Genomic DNA, 11,338 nt, shown 5'->3' on the forward strand with positions numbered 1-11,338 from the left:
AATGCTAAGGGGTTTAGTGAGGCTCTGGAAGGTACTTGGTTATACAAAAAAAAAGTATAATAAATTATAAGAGATTAGTTTTTCTATTTTCAAAATTTTAATAATGCAATTGCTTAATTCAACACAATTTTTCAACTAAAACGATAGTTTAAATACAAAATTAATCGAGACTTTTTAATGTAAGAAAATTTAGGGAAGGGAATGGTGTCCTCATCTAACAGGAAAATCTTTCGGACTTAAAATATTTATAGTTATTTTACTTTTTTTTGTTTAATTATGGGTATATAATATTTTTTATTTGATATTTAATTAATCTTCTCTCATCTGATTTATTTTGGGATAAAGTAATGTACCTTCAGTTGTGATTTGATGCTTAAACCAAAGATTAAATTCTGAATTTTAGTTAAAAGATTGTTAATAAAAAAAAGAAAACTCAAACTTTCTTAACCCAATGTGATTTGGAGTACGGGGATTACCGAACTCCACCTCAGCATCACCAATTCCCCTACCTTTATGATTTGGAGTACAGCCTGGTTTGAATTTCGCTTGCAAGTTGCAACAGCGAACCACCCATTTATAATTACACCCATACCCCAAACAGTTCCCTCCTCACCCCTCTCCCCTCGCCAACGGTCACAAGGACGCAACGGTAAATTCCCCCTCACATCAAAACCACCACCTCTAACCGTAGCAAAAAACCACCACCGGAGACAAAACCAAATCCCCCTTCCTTCCCCCCACACCCCCCCTCTCTCTCCCTCTTCATTTTCTCTCTCTAAACCAGATCCGAACAAACCCTAACCCTAATTCCCAATTCCGCGCATTCCTCTGATACGATCGTAGCGAAGATGGGCGATTTCAACCTCGCCCTGGTGATCGTGGCGGTGGTGGTGTGCGTGATCGTGTTCCTGGTGAACGTGTACCTCCTCGTGAACTACCAGCACCCGGACGACGCCAACCAGGCCTACTTCCCCAAATTCGTCGTCGTTTTGGGCCTCTCCGTCGCCGCTATCTCCATCCTCATGCTCCCCGCGGACGTGGCGAATCGCCAGGCGTGCCGCCACGCGATCTACAACGGCGCGTGTAGCCTCACTCTCCCCATGAAGGACCTCTGGCTCGCAGTCTACATCCTCGACGCCGTCCTCGTCTTCTTCGTCATCCCCTTCGCCATGTTCTTCTACGAGGGCGACCAGGACAAGTACGAGGTTTTTGTTATTGTTTGAAATTTGAATCTTCGTCAAGTGTTTCGTGGGTTTGAATGAAATGTTTGTGACTTTGTGTGCAGGAGTGTGGGAAAGAGGATCAAGAGTGCTTTGTTGTGGATGGTCACCACGGCTATAGTGTGCGCCCTCGTTCTGGGTATTTTGTATGGTATGCTTCCTTCTCGCTTGCTCTCTGTGCGCGCTTCGTGCTGTATGCTTTATAGTGTGTTTGGATAAGACCTAACAATCAATTCTATTCCTCAAAATCATGGTGGTGCTTTAAAAAAAGTGGAAGCAGCTATTTGTTGCTTTGCCTTCACCATTAAAAAGTAATTGGTTATTTCTCACCATGAATCTATTCCAAACACACTATTAGTTGAATTGTGTTATCGGAGACTAGGGATTGTGGAAAATTGGAAATGGGAACCTTGGGTGGTTTGATTAGATGATGGGTGTTTTGGTTGTGCGGTTTCTTAAAATGAATCTTAAAATGGAAAGGAAAGGTGGGCATGTGTTAGTAGTGCTTGTGGGGGAAAATTAGAACTAGAGAGAGAGTGGGGTTTATCACATTTTCAGGGAGTTATCGGGTTGTTCTTTGTAGCGATGGTAGTGTGAAAGTTTTAGAGATTTTGTGAATGAAGCAGAGTTGGGTGCTGTGGTTCTTGATGTGGGATGATAGACTGGGAGTGTTGGACTAACAGGATTATGGGAAGTGAGATACTTGGTGTGTTTGCTACATTTGTCAACATTGGGTGGTTGGATAATGGATTGGATTTGTTTGAAGGCCATTTTTGTAGAACAACCTCTTAATGTGAAAAGATGAGTTTTTTTGTGTGGAAAGATATGGGCTGGTAAATAGAAGTGGAGAGTGAAAATTAATATGAATAATTTGCAGGGTTTTTTGTAAAGGAAGTGGGGAAGTGATGCTTACCAAAGTTTTGTGCTTTACAAGTGAGGAGTAATGTCTATGTGATGATGGATTAGGAGTGGTATTTAGTGGATTATTGGTAACACAATATGGGCAGGGGTTAAGCAAGGAGAACTCAGTTTGTTGGTTGGTCTTTGTGCAATAATAGTGCACACTGCATTGCAAGAAGGAACTATTTAAAAGTTTATGTGAGTGAAATTGTGTTAGGCATGTGGTTTGTAGCATAGGACAGGACAGGCAGGAAGGAGTCATGTGAGACAAAAAACAAAGTTATTGAAAATTTCAACTAATTAAACCTGTTTTGTTTCCTGGACAATGTTCACTTTTTGATGTAGGTTGGCTTGGAAATGGAACATATACGTAAAGCCTTTCTACATAAAGTAAACAATTAAAATATTTAAAATTATATTTATAGGTGTAAAAAATACTACATAATTCATAATCATCTTAAAGAGTTAAAGTCATGATTCAGAATTTAGTCATTGCTTCAAGAAGGATAGTCATTTTTGTTCGTCATTTCAAATTCAATAAAGATAAAGATACAATACAATCCAGACCTACAATCTTGAGTAAATATGTCAAATCTGATGTGGTTTAATTGTAGCTTTAAACTGTGTTTGTTTATGCTTCTATTCCATGATTGATATATTAGGGCTCGTGGGTAAGGTGGACTTTACTGTTAGGCATCTCTCTTCATCCACAACTTCATTTCCTAGCACATGGACATTCAGTAGTGGTCAACCTTGTATCGGAAATGGTGCCCATCAGGTCTTTTTCTGCACTAGTTGTTATTTTTCTGTTGGCTAGTTTTGTTGTTTTCAGAGGTAATATTTTTGCTGTTGCTCATACTCCTTTTTTCCCCACATTGTCCTCAAACCAGTGCTCAGCATTCTCTGCTAGTCCTTCATCAGAGAAAACATGGACCATGCGTACTACCTTTCCAGAATATGTTGTTGCACTTGCTACAATTGTTGGATCTGTGCTTTTCGCTGTAAGCTCATTCTTCATAAAATTTAATTCACCTGTTTCAATTTTCCTGCTTCATATTTGGCATAGGTTTTTAGACTTGTTTGGTTAACATTATTGTTTTGGATAAATAAATACTTGTGGTTATACTTTTTTCTGTAAGTGTGAGACTGAGCGAATTACTGTATTATTCTATTCTCTTTAGCAATTGAGATTTTGTTAGATATAATAAAATAAAAATACTGAACAAAAGCAGTCTCTTAATGGATTTATTTAAATAAGCCTTTCATACTAAATCACATTAAGTACTTCTTTTCCCATTCTTGATATTTAACCATTGTTTTCTCACTGTTCAATCCAGATATTTGGTGGTGTTGGTATTGCCTGTCTTCCATTAGGACTTATATTTTCATTTATTCGGCGTCCAAAGGCTGTTATCACTCGCTCACAGTATATCAAGGTGCTATATTGTTACTGAAGGAGATATATTAAATGGTTGATTATGTGTGTATTTGGTTATATGATATGCCATACTATATTTATGGTGTGGCTGGCTGGTTACTGTAGGAAGCCACTGAACTGGGTAAAAAAGCTAGAGAACTAAAGAAAGCAGCTGAGGCACTCCATCAGGAAGAAAGAAGTGGTTCAAAGGGTAGAAAGTTTCGTAAAAATGTGAAGGAAGTTGAGAAGGTAAACAAATATTGGTGATTTATCATATAAATTTTCAGAAACAGGTGTTAGCTCGGGCTTTCCTTATAATAATTTGATGCATGCTGTTATAGTTTGTGGTAGAAAGTATGCAGTTGCTGACATATTCATAGTTGTGTGATACTAGTTATTTACCTGTCCATCTCACATAATTTTCTAGGAGTTGTTTCAATTAGAAGAAGATGTAAAGCTTCTTGAAGAGGTGTATCCACAAGGGGAAAAGGTCAGTAATCAAATTTCTAACGTTCTAATTCAGGCATAATCAACGTGCAATTTTTTTCCCTCTGACTAAGCTTGCATGAATACAGGCTGAGACAACATGGGCACTAACAGTTCTTGGTTACCTGGCAAAATTTGTTTTGGGAATTTTAGGGTAAGCTATAATGTATGATGTATAAATGTATAATGAATAATGTTGCTTTGAACTGTTGTACATAGTTTTACAAAGATTGCTTACTTTAACAGGTGTTATGCTTCTTATCTAACCTAAAATTTGAAAATTGTAACAGGTTGATTGTTTCAGTGGCATGGGTCGCTCATATTATTATCTACCTATTAATTGATCCTCCACTTTCTCCTTTCTTGAATGAAGTTTTCATTAAGCTAGATGATGTCTGGGGTATGTTGGAAAACTCAGGCTATTTTTCTTTCCTTCAGTTATGTATAATAATTGATACATTATATTATATGTAATATTCTTTCAATTAATCTAGATGATATATGTAATTTGTTCTTTCATCAGGTCTTCTTGGCACTGCTGCATTTGCATTTTTCTGCTTCTACCTTCTCCTTGCTGTGATTGCTGGTGCCATGATGCTTGGACTGAGACTAGTTTTCATTACTATACATCCCATGAAGTAATAAAATTGTGCTGACAGATTTATCATCATGTGCTCCATTTTTTGTAATTTGGTATACCTTTTGTATCTTATGATGTGATCTTATCTCTGGCAGGTGGGGAGCAACTCTCATGAACTCTTTTCTGTTTAATGTGGGCCTTATTCTTCTTTGTTCCATTAGGTCAGTATGTCTGTACATTCCAAATGGGATGTTATCTGTATTGAAGTTAAAGTTTCTACCTCCGAGTGTTGTCTGTATTGCTTTTGATTCTTTGGCTACACATTGTATGAAGAGTTTCACAAGAATGGAAATTTAAAATGGGGATACTATTATATGTTGGGATTTGATTTTCCCCTTTGAAATTATTAAATTTGGAAGTGGAAAGGGAAATTAAGTCATTGTTTGTGCAGTATAACAAATGGTTTGGAGTATAGCACTTAGTGTTCTATATAAAGCGTAAGGCACTTGTTATGTTGTCATGATAATGGGGTGCTGTACAACCTTGCTGAAAGTTCTATTGTTTTACCTTTTCAGTGTGATCCAGTTCTGCTCCACAGCATTTGCCTACTATGCTCAAGCAACTGCAGCCCAGGAAATATTTGGTCACACTTTGGAGTCTCTTCGAGGAATTAAATATTTGTACAAGTGAGTCAGTCTGGATTCTTCTGCCTCTCCTGCTCTGCCTTCTGGTGGGGCAAAAATGGTCCCTTCTTTTCACTATGTTGTAAATCTAGAGCACACAATGGGTTTGCCATCTTATTGTTCCAATTTGAATTCAAACAAATCCCATATTTTCTGTTGAAGTTCTATCAGGAATTGTGCTTCAAATACTAAAAAATGACGAACTAAAGTATTTAAATAAGTAGGCTGTTGGATTGGATAATGCGTGCAGTAAATTGATGCGACATGTTAGAGATCAAAAGGACTGTAAATTCTTTCTTTTTATTTATATTTTTAGTGTGTAAGTAGCATAACCTGCCTCATGTGTCATTTATTGTTATCCATGGCGAATTTAAGATGAGGACCTGTAAACTTTGCATAGCTATAAATTTGGTAGAAACACAGTATAATATAGTTTGACTTATTGGTTATCACATTACAGGTACAATGTATTCCAAATTGCATTTGTTGTTTTGGCTGGATTGACCTTTGTGTATTACGCCGCCTTTGTAAGTTTACCTCTGCTAAGTGTTATTCTCCCCCTATTTTTCATGTATGTTAATATCTTGCTTGTACTAAAAGGTTTTGAATATGGAAATATCAGGGATGGAGAAGAAAAAAGCCTAGTGGCAGGTTCCAATTGTCTACATGAGGTATGGCTTGGCCTGGAAAAGCACTTTCTGAAGTGAGCCATCGGGATTCCTTGCATCATTTTAGAGTGGTTTTTATATTTGGATGTGTTTTGGCCTAGAGTTGTTTTATGTTGAAAGCTATAGAGCAAGCTGATCATCCTCTGAGTAGAATAATCTGATGCGGTCGAATCATTAGTTGGGTGCTAGTGCTGCAACTTTGGCCTTTGCTGCTTCTGTTGCCGTTGTATGTATCATTCCTTTGTTTGATTGTGTTGCATCCCACTTGTTATGTAATTAAACTGTTATTATGTGTATGCAAAGAGTACTGGATTCCGGCAACACTGAGGTAACACAACCCTTACCAAATAGAAAATTGTACGAGCAGGGTGTTTTTTTTTTAATGATCATACTTGTTTTTGTACTTCATTCTTTGTATAATAGGTTTCTTAGTAGGGCTTTCAGATTGTGTATTACCGTTTTGAAGTTCTTTTGCATTTGATTTTCGCTGAAGTAGCTATATACTTTCCCTTCTCCTTGGAGTAGCTATATACTTTCACTACTTTTGATATATAATTTCTTTGTGTAAATTGCTAATAAATTTGTCCTTGAAAGATTAAAATTAAAAATTTAGTCTCTAAAAATGTAAAAAGTGTGACAAATTTATCTAATTGTTAACTTTCATCCGTTATTGTTAATAACATAGTCTACAACATCGAGGGACGAATTTGTCATAAAATTAATTATCAACGCAATCATGTTGAATAGATTAGATGAAAATGTCATTAAGTTACTGTTGTTGGACCTAAATGTCAGTAATTTTTGTTAAACAAAAATATCAGTAATTTTAATGTTAATATGTTTTCATTAGACAAAAATGTTATTAAGTTATTATTATTAGATTAAAATGTTATTCATTATTATTGGATTAAAATGTCACTAATTTTCTATTGTATCAAAATATAAGCAATTTTTTGTTAGACCTACATATCTATTAGACTAATTTGTTGGATCTCAAATTTTATTTTATTTAAGGGTAAAATATAATTTGAAGGTAATTTTTTTTCAAATTTTGAATTTTAATTTCTCAGAGACGAATTTGTCAATGATTTATACATTTAGAGACGAAAATGATTATTTATCCTTTTTTTAATTGGTAACTCAAGAGATATCACTCATTCAACTTGAATTTATGGAATTGATATGATATATACTAAACAAACTTGGAAACGAATGAATTTTTTTAATTGTGACTATACTTTAAACGAGATTATAAGATTATTTTTTAAGGAAGAAGGTATATTTATGTATAAAAAAGTTGCCTTAAAAAACAGAAAAAAAAATAATTTTAACAAATTTACGCTTATTATCATAATGTAAACTTACTCATTTATTTAAGGTAAACTAAAATGATAGATAGAAATTACAAAATTTAAAGATGAATTTTACTTTATGAATTTATTTCATCTTAAGTATGTTATACTTTCATTTGATATATATATATATATATATATATATATATATATATATATATATATATATATATATATATATATATATATAGCTTTATTAGTTTTTTGTAGTTATTTAGTTTTAATATTTGCGTATATATTATTTAATTTTTTTCAAAATTTAAAATAATATAAAATATCTAAACAAAAGTGCTCGATGATGTTAATTGAAATTTTATTAGAAGAAGTCTCTTATTTAATCTTTAATGTTGTATCATGTTTCAGTTTTGTGTTAATTTTTCAAACGTTTTTTTTTATATAATCATATTAGTATATTTGTTTTACTAATAAACATTTGGAGTCTAATAAATTAGTCCAACCTAAATATATTGATATTTAGGTCCAACAAAAAATTATTGATATTTAAGTCCAATAAAAATTAATGACATTTTAGTCCAATAATGATAACTTAGTGACATTTTGATCAATACAAACATATTGATATTTTGATCCAAAAAAAATTACTGACATTTTCGTTCAATAAAAAATTAGTGAATTTAAGTTTAATAATAATAATTTACTGACATTTTCTTTCATGTTCGGCATGACCGTGTTGATAATCAATTTTGTGACAAATTTGTCTCTCTATGTCTTGTATGCTATTTTATTAATAATAATAGATAAAAGTTAATAATTAGATAAATTTGATGCTCTTTATATACTTTGAGGATTAAATTTTGAATTTAATATTTCAAAGATAAATTTATCAACAACTTATACATTTAGAAATGAAAATAACTATTTATTTTTTTATAATAAATACAACAATCTCATCTTATTATATTCGTGAATATTTCAGTCACTATCATTCATAAAATTCTGATTTTTCTAGATGTCTATCATATCATTCATTGAGTTTAAGAATAACCGAGTACACGTATCTTTATTAGGTTAAAGCCTAATTAGTGTGTTAGATTATGATGCAGGACTAAGTACTCTAGGGTCTATGATGGATGGAAACTAAGATTATGTTATTATATGGTTTAGGATCTTCTTTCCACTCTTACTCTCTCGATCAAGGTTTTTAGGAGTAAAAGGAGAAGGTTTTGTTCTTTCCGCCAATTGATGAGACTGTTATTGAAAACATGTCTTGAGGAGATATGCTATGTGCAGGAATTTTTTTGGTATTGTAAATCCTAATATAAATCCAATTAATAAAGTTTGCAGAACGCATATGTTGAAAATCATGATGAGCTAATTCCCCATTTGACATTGTTTTCTAGCAAATACTTTGTTCCCATTATGCTTCTTTAGGCCTTTAATATATTGATGTTATCTTGCTTCCCTTGATTGACTAGCGGTAGGATAAATTCTCATTTTGGTATATATAGTTTTAAGATTGGTATTTTTTAATCTTTATAGTTTAAAAATGATTTTTTTGTCTCTATAGTTTACATTTTAATTCTTTTTTAATCTCTATAATTTAAAAGTGATATTTTTAGTTCTTATACCTTTTATTTTAATTCTTTTTTACTTCTTATAGTTTGAAAGTGATCTTTTTAGTCTTGTATTTTAATTACCTTTTAGTCCTTACTGAAAAATATAAAAATAATTAATTATAAAATATAAGCTACTTTTTTTATTACAGCTTATCTTACATAGATTAGTTATGAATTATTTGCTAGTATTTTTGTAGTTAATTGTAATCGATAATTTTACTCATATTTTGATAGTACAGACTAAAAATGAATTAAAATATAAAATATAGGAACTAAAAAAAATCACTTTCAAATTATAAAGACTAGAAGAAAATTGACTAAAATATCACGTTCAAACTACAAAGATTAAAAAAGAATTAAAATGTAAACTATAAAGACAAAAAAATCACTTTAAAATTATAAGAACTAAAATGTGTAAATGATGAAACTATAAGAATTAAACTATTAATTAAACACAAAGTAATAATCAAACCACCAAATCAAGGGAAAGTAGATTTGAACTTTTTTAATTCAAGGATACGGAAAGCTTATACGAGACAAACATATAGCTAGCTAGTTTTGTTTTTTTTTTTTTTTTTTTGTTTTTGGTTGAATTATAGCTAGTTACTTATACCATTTTCTAGAATGCAAACAAAAGCTCAATGACATTTATCCATATAGTCAATTAATGTGAGGAAAACTAGCAAGTACTAGTAGGATGCACGTACTCCTTGAAAGTCGGGTCATAATGTTACTTTTCATCATTTATGTTTTGATATTTTTATTTTAAGTTTTAAAAGTTTTATTTTAATTTTTTATGTTTTAAAGAATTTTGTACTGGTCTTTTTTGGTTGAAACATTAAATATGTTAACAGAAAAATATGATGTGTCGGTTAATGCTCATTAAAATAATGATGTGGCATCTTAATTGAAACAATGTGGTTTTAAATGATTCTATTTTGTTCTTTTATGTTTTTAAACAATTTTATTTTAGTACTTTAAAGTTTTTTTTTAAAAAAGGTTTCATTTTGGTCCATCAAGTGTGTGAAATGCTACATTTTGGTTCTAGTAGTTACATATGATGTCAAGGTCTAGTTAGGGATGAGTATACAGACGGTGTGACTTATTTAAGGCCTTGTCCATGAGGCCTATGTTCGATACCGGTTGGATAAATTTGGTCTGTGAAATAAATGATTTTTTTAAAATCCGTATCCGAAATGCAAAGCCTGCGGATAAACAAACCAGTTTGCGAGCCTAAATTATTTTTTTGATTAAAAAAAAAATGTAAAATTAGACTAATTTTACTTTTATTTTTTAGGCTAAAATATAAGTTTTTTTTAATAGCTAAAAGAATATATTAAAAATGAGAATACAAGTAATCTTAACATAAAATTTAAACAGTCTTAAACATAATGTAAAATATCATAAAGATTAAACTTATTTAATAAATGCCAAAGTCCAACATCACATAAATACAAAATATAGTCAAAATAGTTGAAATACAAACTAACTAAAACATCCTTAGAGTGTTAACCATTAAAACATACAAATACACACAATTAAATCAAACATAAAACATTCTTAAATCAAATACACCAAACAAACATAATCAAGATTCAAGCATTTCCAATCACAACATTTGACTCCATGTTTGATTTAGCTTCACTATCCTTCTCAATTTCCACACTTTCATTTTCTTTTCCTACAACTTATCACAACATCATAAGTATAAAATAAGTATGTTAGTTAAAAAGATAAATAATAATTAATTTAATGTAACATCTAAGAAAGTAATATAACATTTACCATCAAATCCTAATCTCCAACTTCTAATATATATGAAGGCTTCCACATTTTCAAGAAGAAGTGCAATTCAGTATTTATTAAGTACCCTAGAACTAATACTAAATCTTGATCTAGAAACCGTAGTTATAATTGAATGCTTAAAATGTCATAAGCCATCAATGCAAGTTCTAGAAACCTAGCTTTATTCTCCTTCAAAAATTGCCAAAGATCCAAATTTGGATGATATTGAGAAGAAAGTTTTTGCTCTTCCAAATATGTGTCCAAATGAGATTTATTCACACCTGACAAAGTTTCATTCTCATATTGTATAAAATCCTAAGTTATTTAAAAAAAATAGTAAGTAAAGGTAAAAAAAAAGTAAAATAAACAAAATAAAAAGACTAAAAGAGTAAAGAAAAACATGAACTTACATTCACAGTAAGCCACTCTGATGTTGATGACTTTCCACTAGCAAAAGTACTAATAGATGAAGTCCCTTGTAATGAACTTTGACTTGAAGCAACATTGCAAGTTGTGTGTGTGTGTGTGTGTGTTTTTTTTTTTTTTTTTTTTCCGAATACAACTTAACATACTCATTATGTAAAGTATACAACTTGTGTTTCACAATTTTCAACTTTGCTTCAATAGCCATTGAATCAAGACCAAACTTTGAATAACAAAATCTAAAAAA

The 11,338-nt window shown here is 31.6% G+C and overlaps 1 protein-coding gene across 1 annotated transcript; it reads left to right on the top strand.

Annotated features, from left to right (window-relative positions):
• Positions 1 to 455: 455 nt before the first annotated feature.
• LOC100816750 (LIMR family protein At5g01460) lies at positions 456 to 6,397 on the top strand. Its single transcript, XM_003552197.5, has 14 exons — positions 456 to 1,198; positions 1,286 to 1,371; positions 2,783 to 2,898; positions 3,011 to 3,121; positions 3,458 to 3,556; positions 3,664 to 3,786; positions 3,965 to 4,027; positions 4,113 to 4,177; positions 4,314 to 4,423; positions 4,547 to 4,661; positions 4,759 to 4,824; positions 5,179 to 5,289; positions 5,747 to 5,813; positions 5,909 to 6,397. Exons 1-14 carry the CDS (start codon positions 849 to 851, stop codon positions 5,954 to 5,956), a joined length of 1,530 nt encoding a protein of 509 aa, XP_003552245.1. The 5' UTR covers positions 456 to 848; the 3' UTR covers positions 5,957 to 6,397.
• Positions 6,398 to 11,338: the final 4,941 nt, after the last annotated feature.

The sequence above is a fragment of the Glycine max genome, chromosome 18, assembly GCF_000004515.6.
Source record: "Glycine max cultivar Williams 82 chromosome 18, Glycine_max_v4.0, whole genome shotgun sequence".
In the NCBI taxonomy this organism is placed as follows: domain Eukaryota; kingdom Viridiplantae; phylum Streptophyta; class Magnoliopsida; order Fabales; family Fabaceae; genus Glycine; species Glycine max.

Coding starts and splice junctions, on each gene's coding strand:
- LOC100816750 (XM_003552197.5), top strand. CDS start 849: ATGGGCGATTTCAACCTCGCCCTGGTGATCGTGGCGGTGGTGGTGTGC. Junction 1,199..1,285: donor TACGAGGGCGACCAGGACAA/GTACGAGGTTTT, acceptor CTTTGTGTGCAG/GAGTGTGGGAAAGAGGATCA. Junction 4,825..5,178: donor ATTCTTCTTTGTTCCATTAG/GTCAGTATGTCT, acceptor TTACCTTTTCAG/TGTGATCCAGTTCTGCTCCA.